This window comes from Phodopus roborovskii, unplaced genomic scaffold (genome assembly GCF_943737965.1).
Source record: "Phodopus roborovskii unplaced genomic scaffold, PHOROB, whole genome shotgun sequence".
Taxonomy (NCBI): Eukaryota; Metazoa; Chordata; class Mammalia; order Rodentia; family Cricetidae; genus Phodopus; species Phodopus roborovskii.
The window spans coordinates 16,172,686-16,187,940 of NW_026126541.1; the positions used below are offsets into that span (position 1 = coordinate 16,172,686).

Consider the following 15,255-nt stretch of genomic DNA (forward strand, 5'->3'; position numbering starts at 1 on the left):
AGCTGGATTTTGTTATCTTATCCAATGTGAGAATCTGTCTTTTAACTGGTGAGTTTTAGTCTTTTTATATTTATTGTAGCTGCTACTGTATTTAGATTTGTATGTTGTTACTCAATTATATGCTATTTACCATGCATTTTTCCTCTACTTCTTTTTCCATTGTGAATTGTCTTTATTTTTATTTTTTTTTCTTAACTGGAAGGTTTACATTCTGTTTATGGAATGTATAACTAGTCATCACTTGTGAAATGTTAAGTATCTGAATCAGTAAAATCTAAAGTTAATATTCTCTGTTCTCTTCTTGAATAGTACTTGGAAATGCTTTAATGCTCATCTCTGTTCTCTAGTCTCATGTACTATTGTTCTGTTGTCTCTTTTCATGTTGATTTCCTCTTGTTCTTACTCTCATCATTACTATTGACTCTTACAGTGAACATTTACTTCGATTTGAAAGTTAAGCAACTTATTCCTCTGCTTCAGACAGTTCACTTTTTTCCTGCTAGTTGATTATTTTCTTGTTTTGTTTTTCTGGTGAAGGCTAATCTTTTTCAGTTTTCCTTGGTCAAAAGTGCTCTCATTTCATCCTCAGATGGTACTTGAGCCTACAGTCCTGTAACAAACTAAATTTATTTTTTCTTATCATTTTGGCAGTACTTTTATATTTTTGTTTGGCCTCTTGTATGTGATTACAAGGATGCCAGCAAACCGCTTATTCTCTTGGGGTAGTCATTCTTCTCCTGCTTTTAGAATGACTGTGTAGTTGTTCTCCAGCTCTCATGAGGCCAGCAGGTAGAGTTCTCTAGTCCCCACTTGTCTAGGGTTGCAGTCTCTAGAGGCTTGGCTTTATTCGGGAGTCAGTTGTAATGTGCAAGGCCTTATCTGGTTGGAGCACTGCCCCAGTCCTCCTCTCTTTGTTGTGGAATAACCACAGGGACCCAGCTCTCCTTCCTCTTGCTGTGTCACTTGAGGACTTTCATTCTGTCTTATGAACTTGTGTGCATTTAAAGACAAATTTGTTATGTTTTACGTAACAGTTTAAGGTGTTACTTAAAGGAATTTTCTCATTTGTCTGTTTCTACTTTTCTGGAGCTCCAAGTCTGCTCATGTTTGTCATTGTTTTCTTCCCAGGAAATGGAGAGTGATGTGTCTTGAGCTTATGCTTACAGCTAAATGTCCAGCCCATAGTTTATTTTTTAGTTAGTATAATACAGAATGCTTTCACTTTGCTGGGTCCTAGAATAATTTTAAAGGATGCTGCCTTCTGAAAAAAGGAAAGTATTTGGAATTTGCCTGTTACATGTTTTTCCCCAGAAGTCAGAGATAAAGATATGTTGAAGTATCTCTTGGGCCCTTTGGGGTTCCACACCAGTCTACAGGTGTTTAAATCCCTTATAGGAAATGGAATGTATTTCATCTAACTTAGGTACATTCTCCTATATACTTTACATCATCCTTAGGTTACTTATATCTGTTAAAATGAAAGTACTCTATAAACAGTTGTTACACTATACCATTCAGGGAATGATAGCAAGAAAAAGTGTTTATGCTCAGTAAACACATTTTTTAAAATTTCTGAGTATATTCAATCTGCATTTGGTTGAAACTTCAAGTGAAAAACATTTTACCACAACGTCCTTATCATCTTTGGCTGAAAAGGAAAATTGAGAAATTTTTAAAGAAAATTACAGTGATAGAATTTCAAGTGTAATTAGTCTCTCTTATTTGGTCCTGGGGTCTCTGGTTTGGACAGAGATTTGCTAAAAGTGTTTGGTTTTTCCCGTGTGTACTTGGATGTGGCAGCTACTGGGTTCACTAAGAACACTTGTTTCCTTAAGTAATTAATTTCTGATCATATTCTTGATGGCAACTTAATAGTAGAATCTGAATATATTAAAACTAAACTGTCACTCAAAACATAGGCTTTCTTTATTGTCTTCTCTTGTTGTCTATGGTGTTTTGTTTTGTTTTGTTTTGTTTTGACTTATACCTATGTATCATCTTTTATGCTTCCTGGTATATCCCTACCAGGTCATGTTCGTTATTTTCTATAAAATATCTTCTTGGATTAATTTCCCTTATCCTGTTTTTTTTTTTTTTTTTTTGACACTTTATGCAGTTGTCCTATATTTTCATGAGTTTGTATTGCTCCATTTTTGTACTTTTTTTTTTTTCCATTAGTTTGTGAACCATTGCTATATAGTCTCATGAGAGACTGGAACTGTTGACCTTTTGTAATCTTCTTCCCACAAAGCTTGCACTACGAACATAAGATACTAGAAAAAGAAAGGAATCTCCCTTCAAAACATCAGAAGCAGTTAGCCATAAAGCCTAATTAATGTTAGACCATGTACTGCTGATTCTGAGTGTGTTTCTTTGTTGTGTTATTATAGAAGCAGAGAAGATTGCACAAGTGGCAAAAATTCGCTTTCAACAGAAGGTGATGGAGAAAGAAACTGAAAAGCGCATTTCTGAGATTGAAGGTAAGGCTGAAGTTCTGAGTGTCCTGGACTGCCTCACTACCTCAGGACCAGTTCTTACTGTCTTGTGGGGGAAAGCCATAGAACATTCTGGTCTGGAGGAAGGAGCTAGCCTGATACTACAGACAGACAGACAGCAGACAGACAGGGAAAGAAAGGAAGGAAGGGAGAGGGAGGGAGAACACTTTATAATCTCGCTCTCTCCTTAGGCTATGACTGTAGTAGCTGCCTTTCATTTCCTTTCTCACAGTGGAGTTTATTGGCTCTCACTTATTCTTTGATGAAGTATAAGAATTCCTCAAAATCTTTTGTTAAGAATATATAAAACAAAAATCTGTAATCACATGGTGATATGTTTGCTATTGAACTTAGAGCCTGCATATGATAATATTGATATTCTTAGATCACAGTCTTAAGGAACTTAAATACAGCTATTTATCTCTCTCTGTTAACTGATTCTAGATCAAATTTGGTGAGGATGGGAATAATGCAATATCATAGAGCTTTTATGTCTAAACATAGTTATTTTGCCTGAACCCTGCCTGGTAAGGTGATAGGAAGTTGGAGGGAGCTAGAAGAAAAAGGAACCACTTAGAGCAGAAAATGAGTGAACTCAAAAAGCCATTGTTTAAGAGTAATGAACATATTCCCCTTGAACAGGAGCTGTCCTGCTGGGTGGTGGTGGTGCACGCCTTTAATCCCAGTACTCGGGAGGCAGAGGCAGATGGATCTCTGTGAGTTCGAGACCAGTTTGGTCTACAAGAGCTAGTTCCAGAACAGGCTCCAAAGGAATACAGGGAAACCCTATCTTGGGGGGGAAAAAAAAGAGGAAAAAAGAAAAGGAGCTGTCCTGAGGATTGAGATAAATTGTTAATATTATAACTTAAAGTGAGGCAAATAATTGAAATATTAAGCAGCAGAAAAGGTACTCGTACCCAGATGAGGGAGTAGAGTGGCAATTTTCCTTTGTTCCAAACTTGCCATGATTCTTTTATTTGCTAGATGCTGCATTCCTGGCCCGAGAGAAGGCGAAAGCAGATGCTGAGTATTATGCTGCACACAAATATGCCACCTCAAACAAGGTGACTGCTTTCCTAGTGACTGTTGCTGGTTTGCATTCTCTTTTCATGTGTTCTAATACAGTAGAACTAATTGTATTCAGTATCAACAAAAGGTACTTAGCATGACACATTGATCCCATTGGTTGGGAGGGAATGCACACACACACACACACACACACACACACACACACACACACGCACACACACTGACCCAGGCAGAAGTCACATGCATGCACAGGTGGCTAAAGAACCAATGGGTGGGGCAAGAGGAAGAGCTGGCCAAGGATATGCCAGCACCCATATACTGGAGACCCAGCTAACCCTTCCGCTGCAAGCTGGACAAGAGTAAATATTAAAACAAAAGCAGAGCACAGGAAAAAGGAAGATGTTCAGACAAGAGGCTGGAGAGATGAAGAGGGAAAGACGCAAGAAAATTTGGAGACAGCAGCCTCAAAGAGGGAGGTCTTTCTTTATGGGCATAGGGCCCATAGGGCATAGGTTCCATGACTCCAGTAGTTTACTGAGGCTGATGGGATCTGCCACAGCACCGCTACATCCTGTGCCCTCTCCCAGTGCACAGGGAAACCACAAATACTAGCCCTGCCCATTGACACCCTTAAAGCCTTCTTCAGTACGCACCCCCACCTCAACACACACTCAAAGTTAGGTCCAGTATAGGCCAAAGTTAGGCCAAAGAGAATGCTTCGGGAACTCTTCTTGGTGGAACCAAAGCCAGAGAAGCAGTCACAGCTGCCATCTCCTCCTCAAATGTCAAGTGCTCCTTGGCCCTCCTTTTCTTCCGTGTCTCTTTGTTGTGTGCTTTGGCCTTTTCCTCCTCTTCTCTGAGTTCCTTCATTTTTTTCCTCAAAATTATAATCTTTCTGCTTCTCTTCCATCTTCTTATTGACCTCAAAACGTTCTTTGTTTTGATCCATAGTGGGATGTTCCATGCACAGACATACCCAGGTTTTGCTGACTTTTCTTTCCAGGAAATTGTAGGAGTCTTTAACCACACAGCCACAGACATTGCAGTAGTAGCCTCCCATTCAGGCTGTGGGGTCGTCTTGGTAATGGCAGTTGTCTTCTTCCCAAGCTGGGACTCCAAATTCACCTTGTAGTCCCTCCGCTGCAGAAGCTCCTGCTTGACTGGCAGCACTGGGCTTCCTTCTCTCTCTCTCTCTCTCTCTCTCTCTCTCTCTCTCTCTCTCTCTCTCTCTTGTGAGCTGCTGCTTCACAAAATTTTCATATTCATCTCTTTCCATTTTTATGTCCTGATGCCCAACACCATCTTCCTGGTAAAGTGCAAGATACTTTTCATGTTGAAGACTATCTGGTGTATTGTGGTGCTTTTGCATCCCTGGCCCTTCCTGCTGCACACCTATAGTACTTGTTTTAACACCTTCTCCTCACACACACATTTCCTTGTGTGTAATATGGAGATTGCTAAGTAGATCATGCAATTTGAAGGATTAAAATCAATTTAGAAAGGAAAGACACAAATTAGAAGAAATGGTAAGATCTGATAGAATGGAAAAATGTAAATTGACAGAACTTTAGAAACTAGTATAAATAAGAAACAGATTTAACATGAGAAGAAACAGATTGGAATTTTGTCAAGATAAAAGCAAGATGAGAAATTCATACATCAAACAGTTCAAATTGATGATGGGAGAATTTGGTCAGAAGCGTCAGGATCTTCATAATAGGGTTGAAGAGATGGCTCAGTGGTCAAGAGTGCTTGCTGCTCTTCCAGGGTACCAGAGTTCAATTTCTAGCACCCACATTGGGTGGCTCACAACTCCAGCTCTAGGAAGTCAGACTCTATCTTTTGCCCTTCACAAGCATCCACACATGTGCACACATAAATATACATATAAACAAAGTATCTTTTTAAAAAAAAAAAAAAAAAAAAAAAGACTTTACTATTTTCCTTTTTTTTTTTTTTTGTTTGTTTGTTTGTTTGTTTGTTTTTCAAGATAGGGTTTCTCTGTATTGCTTTGGAGCCTGTCCTGGAACTAGCTCTGGCCTCAAACTCACAGAGATCCTCCTGCCTCCTCCCTAGTACTGGGACTAAAGGCGTGGCCCACCAACGCCCAGCTAAGACTTTACTATTAAGATCAAATTTTTTTCTGACAGGATCATCATTTTATGCCATCTTGAGAAGTGCCCTCAGATAACATGTATTAAAAGGACTTCAAGAAGCAATTTAGTTGTACAATATAACTAGATTTAATTGCAATGTTTTGGCAGAGAATAAGAATCAGCTGAAAGGCTGGGCAGTGGTGGTACCTTTACTACCAGCACTTGGGAGGTAGAAGCAGGTGGATCTCTGTGAGTTTGAAACTAGCCTGGTCTACAGAGCAGATTCCAGGACAGGTTCCAGAGCAATACAGAGAAACTCTGTCTCGGGGAAAAAAAAAAAAAACCAAACAAACAAAAAATAATCAGCTGGAGGGTGGAGACGAAGGACTGGAAGATGTTTGAGCACGGAGAGAAGTTCTCTAGCACTACAAAGGACAAGAGAGACTCAAGACAGTTACTAGGATAGTCCTGGAGAACATCAAGGGGAAAAACTCAAGAGTTTTAGTAGACCAAAAGCAAGTTTGGTTTACTATATCTTGGCACTGTGATTTACACAAATGCTGACGGTGAGACTAGAGATGTAACTCATTTAGTAGAGTGGTTGGCAGCATGTTTGTTTCTGGGTTTGCTCTCCAGCACCATATAAACATGAGTGTGGTGACAGATGTCTGGGAATCTCAGTACCTAGTGGTAAAAACAGGAATATTAAAAGTTCAAGGTCATTCTCAGCTGCATAGCAAGTTTGAGGACAGCCTGAGATATCTGAGGTCCAGTTTCAAAAATTATATATTGATAGAAGCAGTTCTGGTGGTTGACAATCGTCTTATTATTTAAACAGCTAATTTCTGGATAAAGGCAAAATACCAGAGTAGGTGATTATTTGACATATTCCATTTTTAAAATTTGGTTGGAAAAGTTGAGTCACTACGACATCTAGTTATGCAATTTTGAACCTAGGCTTTTCCTTGGAAGCCCTTCAGTGATCTGTTGACATGTATGCCCCTCTCAAGAAAATCAGTAGAAATTCTGTCAGCTCCTGGTTGAGGAAAGCTACATGAAATAGAAAATGTATGTAAACCACTTAATGAGCCACAAAAGAAATATTATTTAATCCCCAATCTACTAAAAAAAAAAAAAGAAGAAGAAAAAAGAAATGAAATTTATCCTGTATCAAGTGGGAGCTTGTTAAAGGGATTTTAATTAAAACTTAGCTGTTAAGAGGATAGCCACACTCCAAAGTGAAATAGGGTCACTGGCAAGCATTCCAAGTTGAATCATGTTACTCAGGAGAGCAACTGGAGAAAAGTCTTAGGGAAAAAGAGATGACTATTGGACCAAACTATTCTAACTCCTTTGCTCTTGTTTATCCCACACAGCACAAATTGACCCCAGAATACCTGGAGCTCAAGAAGTACCAAGCCATCGCTTCTAACAGTAAGATCTACTTTGGCAGCAACATCCCTAACATGTTTGTGGACTCCTGTGCTTTGAAATATTCTGATGTTAGGACTGGAAGAGAAGTCTCCTTTCCCCCTGAGGAGGCTCTTGAACCCTCTGGAGAGAGCCCCATCCAAAACAAAGAGAACACAAGTTGATGCAAGAGGTGGAAATGCTCTCCCATATCAAGGTGTGACCCAAGGGGCTAAGTGGGAACAGTGATTATGTGGACTCTTCAGATTCACAGAGCATTTGTGCTCTGTTGTGACTTCTCTTGTCATGGTCCTGGTTTGCCAGCTGACTGCAGGATAGGACCAGCTGTCTGGCGCTCAAGTGGTCTTTGCAGCCACAGTCTTATCAAGTATCCTGTATGTTTTCCTTTGTAAACTGGTACTCATGAGTGAGGGGAAGTGACGCTAACATACTGCCTGCACTGGAATGTCAAACACTATATAACAAGCTGTGGTTTTTGTTTTGTTTTGTTTTTTTAAGCTGAGGTCTATTAAATAATGTTTACATTGGTCCTTGGGGACTTGTGTGCTCAGACATTCAAGAGCTAGGAGGCCAGAGAAAAAGACCACCAGAAGATGGTTAAGTTAAAGAAGACTGTGACACTTGGGACCCAGGCTCTCTTTAAAGTCCTGTGCCAGCATTCCTACATGTGATTAACAGCCAGGCCTCTGGATTCCTAAGAAATGATCTTCCAGTTGAGCAACCATTTACTTGATACAATTTGTACCTTTCTGTTTTCCTGCAGTCAGGTTGGTGGCCTGCAGGGACACACACTTTGCCACCCAACCAGAGGTTTCTCGAAGAGGTTCCTGATCATGCATTTATTGCATTCAAGAAAGCAGCTGAAATTTAAGGGAAATAAAACCTGCACAGCACCAAAACTGTGGGGGCCTGTATTTCTGTATTGGGTAATGATGTCAATATCACTGCCCAGCCCACGTGTGACTAAAGTGCTTGGTTTTAACCACAGACAACTGTTTAGATGTCTTGGAACAAGGCTTTAACCTGATACAGGAGCAATGTACAATCCCTAATTGGCTGCACAGTATTATATCATAATTGCAGGGCGTTTGTATTTTAAAACTGGATTTGGGGTACATTCATTTGCCCCAGCATTTCTGTCTAAAGGTCAAGGTTCTAGGGCTGCCATGGTTGTTAACACACTGAGTCTTCTTAAAGTCGTTCACAAAGTGTGGAGCCAAGTAACCTAGAGAGCATCCTCGGCAATCTTTGTAGCCTTCCCTCTGACCCTTGGATGCTGGTATCAAAGTTGCTTTTCCAACTTTCACCTCTAGGAAATCAGAATTCTATTGACTTCCTGGCCAGCCGTTGAATTTATTTTCCATAAGAAGATAACAGAGTTAACCTGTGGCTATAGGAGATCTGTTTCATCCTGACCTTTTTTCCCCTATCAAATTAACTTTCCTGTAACATTATGCTGCACAGGTAGACCTGAGTCTGGCAAGCTTGTTGACAGCTCTTGTGTATACTGTGTTGAAGCCAGACAGAAAAGTAATGGGACCACTTCCTGAAACCTCTCAGCCATTGCCCACAACAGCTGAAGGGTTGTGCCAAACATTTTCTTCGAAAAGGAAAGCCCAGATTTGAATGGGTCTTTTCCCCAGGCCTTATAGTGTAGAGGCATTTGTAATATGGAGAAAATAATTTTTCTCATTTAATAATATAAATTACCCTTAAGTGACTTTTGTGTTCTTTAGCCCTTGTTTCAAGAATTTTTGAACTATATAAATATACCTGTCATATTGTTGCTGCGGATAAATAATGATTGCTGTGGGATATCTGGATCATTGAGCTTTATGCTTTCATTTCTAGAGATGTTTCTTATTCCCATTAGTGAATGGCTGTTGTTCCAAAGTGATGGCTGTGGGTTTTCTTAACCAGCCACAGGCCCTGTTGGCTGGGCTGAGGAACGGGGAGGGAAGTGCCATTGTCAAAAGATTACAGAAAGCACTTCCACTTGAGCTCCCCCAGTGGGGTGAGCTTCCACATGCCCGCCCATCCTTCAGGGATGTTCCTTTTGGTAAATATACACTGTAATCTTCAAGTCTAAATTTATATGTGAAAGCTACCTTTTTAAAAATAAGAACCTAAATAAAATTATTTTCCTACTAGTGATTGTGTGTATTTTGTTTTCCCATATGTCTTCATGCTTTTCTGTTGTTTTAACGTTTCTAAGGCTGTCTTGCGAGTTTGTTTGCTGATTGAACTTTAACTGTAGAGTCTTATACTTTTTTTTTCCCCAAAATAATACCTACCAGGTGTAATTTTTTAAAATAACATTTCCACATTTTCGTAACTCCTAGAATTTAATAAGCATTGCTATTGTTTGTGGGGTAAGTCAGAAGCAGGGCATTGAAGAATGAAGACAGCAGGCATTGTGCCCTTAGAGCCTGAACTAGAAGGAAAACAGTTCTGCATTAAAGGGAGGAGGTAGCTTGTGTACATTTAAGTGGTAGTGAACTAACTTCATTAGTTCAGAGTTACCAGAGTCAGGATTGGACCTGGATTCTCTCCCAGAGAACATCTCACATGGACACCAGATATTGCCAATTTTGGATTTCCAGCCTCCAGAACTGAGAGATTGCTGTTTGTCATAAATTACCTAATCTACAATGTTCTTTTAGAGCAATGCAAGATGAACAAAGACAAGACATTGGTTCCAGAAGAGCAAAGTGCTGCTGTGATAAATATCTGAAAATGTGGACATAGTTTTGGAATTGAGTAATAAGTAGGAGCATTTGGAGAATCAGGGTAGAAACAGCCTGGGTTTCCATGAGCAGACTGTCAAAGGAACATTCTCATGAGGGCTCAGCCAGGAGAGTTGTAGGGAGACTGAATTTACAATACCCCAGAAAGACAGTTGTGAGTAAGTAGAGACAGGAACTAAGTGTTGAGAGCAGGAATAAGGGTTATCATTGTTCCAAGCTGAAAAGGCCACTGTGTGTGGCAAGACATTCTAGAAGATGAATCTTAAGATTGTTCTCTGAGATAATCTAGTGAAAGAAATCATTTCCTTTCTTTGTTGTGCAGGGGATTGAACCCAGAGCCCAGCACATGTAAGTAAATACTCTGGCAATAACTTCTCCACACCCTATTTGAAAAAAAATCTGTATAATCTTTAAGCAACTGTATGACTCCTTTTAGCAGAAGATAACAAAATGCAAGAGGCAGGGTATGATGTAAAGATAGGCTGTTAAAAGGAAACAGAACTTAGAGATGTGAAGAACCCAGAACTTAGAGATGTGAAGAACCCAGAACTTAGAGATGTGAAGAACCCAGAACTTAGGGATGTGAAGAACCCAGAACTTAGAGATGTGAAGAACCCAGAACTTAGAGATGTGAAGAACCCAGAACTTAGGGATGTGAAGAACCCAGAACTTAGGGATGTGAAGAACCCAGAACTTAGGGATGTGAAGAACCCAGAACTTAGGGATGTGAAGAACCCAGAACTTAGGGATGTGAAGAACCCAGAACTTAGAGATGTGAAGAACCCAGAACTTAGGGATGTGAAGAACCCAGAACTTAGGGATGTGAAGAACCCTTAGCCTGGCACCTGTAAAGAATGACAAGAGAAAGCCAGTGTTTGCTGAAGCACTGGTAGAAGAAAGATAACTGCTCTCCCCTCGACCTTGGGACTTCTTAGTCGCTATTACCAAAGTCCCATAAATTTATATTGGTTATAAATTCCCCAATTTCAGATAACTTACAGCACAAAAGGGACCATGATAGCCATATTTCTTTGGAAATGTTATATCTTTGCTGTTGTTTCTTTTAATCCATTTTTTCCTACTAATTTCTATTTTTTTTAACATTCAAAAAACGTATTCTCATATAAGTATTAGGTACATACTATGTCACTTAAGCTACAAAAAAAAAGGTGTGTAATTTTGGAGGTGGGGTGGGTCAGTTTCTGTTTACTGGGACAGGCCCTCATCTGCAGCCATTCTCTTTGAATCCTCACAACCTTAAGAGGTTCTGCTGTCATCTTATAGCTGGGGTTTGGAAGGGTCACGTGACCCAAAAATCACATGACTAACAAGTAGCAAAGAAAGTTCAGCAGTGGTGGCACACACCACCTAGCACTTGGGAGACAGACAGGCCAACCTCTGTGAGTTCAAAGCCAGCCTACAGAGCAAGTTTCAGGACAGCCAGGGCTCCATGAAGAAACCCTGTCTCAAAAAACAAAGCCAAAAACAAGTAACAAAGTAAAGCTTTGCCACAGCCTTTAACCTTGTTCACTGAAGCAATTAGCACAGATGCTCTGAATTTAGGAGAGATTTCAGAGGGTGTATCGTCTAAATGGAGGCCAGGAAAAGGATGAGAGGTCGGTGTTAAGTTGTGACCCATGGGTTGGCTTTCTCTGCCCTCTGTAGAGCCACGAAGAAATGTTCCCTCTAGAGGAGCTAGTCAAAATAACAGCTGACTGCAGAAACAAGCTTTTCGGAGTCTGGACAAGGAGCATTCTTCCATTACATAGACCAAATGAAACTGAAGAGCATTAAAATGGGCATTTTGGATACATGGCATACCACCTGTGTTTAGGTAGGTGTTCTCATATAAGTATTAGGTACTTATTGTTGGTAATGGTACCATAACTGGAAAAGTCCCCTTTCCAGGTCATACCCCTCCCTGAAGACAGCTTACACACAGGAAGTGTTTGGTTCCCGAATAGAGAGGCTGAAAGAATTGCTTGAACTAGTTTGCCCTCCAAAATTTCACCATTTTGTTGTCAGCCAGGATTTGCATCTTAATAGCTATATTAAGTTGAATTGGAATTCAGACATATAAGGGAAATTATGACAAGCTGCGTATTTGATTTCCCCTATGCCTATCAGTTCTGTTCGGCAGACCTCTTGAGTTATGTCTGTATTAGATGGTTTCACTTTCCTCTAATTGCATTTCATGCAGGCACTTCAAGGGTTTTTACTTTAGGAATTCTTTGAAGCCGTAAGCTGTAGTCAGTCCACATATATGCTCAACCCAGACATGAACAAGAGTTAATACCTCCAGGGACAACCTTCAGCCAGAGAGAAATGAGCATAAATGATTTCTGTGGGGTGACCCCCATGGAAACGTTTTCAATGGAGGCAGTGACCCTGATATAACAGAAGAAGCAGTTTGAACATGAAGTTAAATTCCAACCAAAGTTTACAGGATAACCTGGTGTGTGTCAGGAAACTTAAATATACAGTTAACAGACCAACAGTCAACCCAGTAATAAGACGGTCTCTGCTCTCTTAGACTCAACAGTCTCATGGAAGGGTGGACTTTTAAAGATAAGACTACCTACATGGGAAGAACATAGCGCTGGAGGAGTGAAAAAAGAGGTTGCTGAAGCACAAGTTAATCACATTGGATTGCCAAAAATAAAATAACCCAATACTCAAATGGGCAAACTATCTCAATCCAGGTTTCCCTAGGAACATACACAGAGCATGTACAGATTCAGTGCTGGGGTTAGAGAGATGGCTCAGTGGTTAAAGAGCACTTAGGGCTCTTCCAGAGGACCTGAGTTTGGTTCCCAATACCTACATGGCAGCTCACAACCAAAAGTAACTACAGTTCCAGGAGACCTGACTCTCTTCCGGCCTCTGTGGACATTGTACACGTGTGTACTTACATTCACATAGGCAAATATGCACATACACATAAAGCCAATTTTTTTAAGTGTTGAGTTCTGCAGTGGCTAGTTTTGTATCAGTTTGATACAAGATAGAGTAATTTTGGAGTTAGGAACCTCAGTTGTGTAAATGAAGCTCAATAATTGGCTGTGCTTCATTTTCTTGGTTGACATTAGAATTGGAAGGGCTCAGCTCACTGGGCAGGGCCACCGCTGGGGTAGTGGTCCTGAATACTATGAGAAAGCAGGCTAAGCAAGTCATGGCAAGCAAACCAGTAAGCAGCTCTGTTCCATGATTTCTGTGTCAGCTCCTGCCTCCAGGTTCCTGCCCTGAATTCCCTGGATGATGGACCACAAACTATGAGAAACAAATCCTTTTCTTCCTAAGTTGTTTTGGGTCATGTTTCTTTATCACAGCAATAGAAACCCTTAGTTATTAGGGAAGTGCAGTAAGATAACACTTGATGTTCTCTGGGCTACCTATAATGGCAATAAGTAATGATGGCAAGAAATTGAAATCCTTAAACATTGCTGGTAGGGTTGTAATTTACTTTGGACTACTTTTTTGACTCTGTGAAATAGTCACCATATGTCTCAGGGATGCCACTTCTGGGCATCTATCTATCCAAGAGCACTGAAGCATATCCTCCAGCTGATGAGTGGGCAGATCATTATCGTGTCATGAAAAGGAATGAGGCACTGAGCACCAATGGATCTTGAAAGCCTGCGAGTGAAAGCAGACACCAAAGGCAAAATACTGTAAGGTCCAATTATATCAAACATGCAAACAGGCTCATCTAACACATAAAACACATGAAAGTAAGTTCGTGGTTTCCTCAATCTGAAAAGAGAAATGAGTGGCTTCAAACGAGGGCAGCATTTCCTTTAGGAGTAAAGAAAGCATTCCACGTTTACATTTAATGACTGTTCTAAACTGAACACTGCTGGTCAGTATAAAGAACAAACTGGGTGGTGTGTAAAGTTTATCTCTGGCTGTAACCTTTTTTTATAAGACGGTTAAACTGATACTATGAAAATCCCAGTACCAAAACCTTTCAGGAACTGAAAACAATTCAGTGTAAACACTAGAACAGGTAAGGATGGGGACCCCAAACAGGAGCCCCAAATGCAGAGGTCAGGAGGAAAGGGCAGTATGGTGGGCCTCCTAAGTCTTGTCACACCCTGGTGAGTTCCTCCAAAGACTGGAAAGGAAACTTGGAAGCAAAGAGCTCCAAGATTACAGTCAGAGCCTGATAGATCAGATGGCTATAAAACAGCTTTTTCTAAGCTTGTTTACCACTTTGTTTATTCGTCTGTCTCAACAGAAAACAAACTTGTATACTGAAGGTAAATAATTCCCTGTGGTGGGCAGTACAGAGCTGGCTGTGAGGTGAACTCTAGCCAAGCTGGAACTGCTTAACTAATAATTCTAGTACTACATGCACTTACCTTTTATTTTTACTGCAGACTGTTATTTTTAAATTTTTAAAAATAGCAAATTAGGCCAGGTGGTGGTGGCACATGCCTTTAATCCCAGCACTCAGGAGGCAGAGGCAGGCAGATCTCTGAGTTTCAGGTCAGCCTGGTCTATAGAACAAGTTTCTAGAATAGCAAAGGCTACACAAAGGAAACCCTGTCATGGACAAACAAGCAAATAAACAAACATTAAGTTAGAATATGAAACAGCCACACTCTCAAACAATAACCAGCTGGGAGGTAGTGGTGTGCATGACTTTAATCCCAGCACTCGGGAGGCAGAAGAAGGCACATCCCTGTAAATTCAAAGGCAGCCTGGTCTATAGAACAAGTTCCAGGAGAGGCTACAGAACTACACAGAGAAACCCTGTCTTGAAAAAAAAAACAAAAAACCCCAAAAGATTCATTATTTTAAAGAGCTAAGCATAGATTGATACATGTTGTAGTCCCAGGAGACTATGATGGGAGATGAGTTCAAAGCCAGCCTAGGGTCAACAGAGATTGATTATTTTAGATACAAATAAAAACAAGATAACACTTTTCAGCTATCAACACTTCCTTTTATTTATTTACTTACTTATCTATTTTTACTGTTGTAAAATACACAACAACAAACATTTTACCATTTTAGCCTAGTATGATAGCATTTACTCACAGTTCCATCATTCAGGAATCTGAGGCAGGAGAATTACCTAAAGTTCAGGCAGCCAAGACCACATAGCAAAAACCTCATCTAAAGAAAAAAAATGTCATTTTTTTCATGTTTAAAGTATGTAATTCAGTGGCATTAAGTATATGCATAGTATGGTATGACCAACTAGTGTTATCAATATTTTCAGAAGCTTTCCAACATCCCCAAAAAAAAAAATAGCTTCCCATTTCCTCTTCCTAGCCCATGGTAACCTCTCTTATCTATTCTGTTGACTATTAATTTGCCCATTTAAGACACTTCATACAAGAATTTGCCCTTTGTACCTGGCTGTTTCATTTGGCGTAGAGTTTTCAGGGTCCATCTACCTTGCAGAACATACAGAATTTCATTCCTTCTTAAGGACAAATGGCATTCCTT

At 40.1% G+C, this 15,255-nt stretch overlaps 1 protein-coding gene across 1 annotated transcript in view; it reads left to right on the top strand.

Annotated features, from left to right (window-relative positions):
- The window catches only part of Erlin1 (ER lipid raft associated 1), a 34,346-nt gene extending 25,147 nt beyond the window's left edge, over positions 1–9,199 (top strand). Inside the window, exons 10-12 of the mRNA XM_051200100.1 lie at positions 2,391–2,480; positions 3,480–3,559; positions 6,997–9,199. Coding sequence (XP_051056057.1) covers positions 2,391–2,480; positions 3,480–3,559; positions 6,997–7,215 — 389 coding nt within the window. The 3' untranslated portion in view covers positions 7,216–9,199. The remainder of the gene's footprint in view (positions 1–2,390; positions 2,481–3,479; positions 3,560–6,996) is intronic.
- Positions 9,200–15,255: the final 6,056 nt, after the last annotated feature.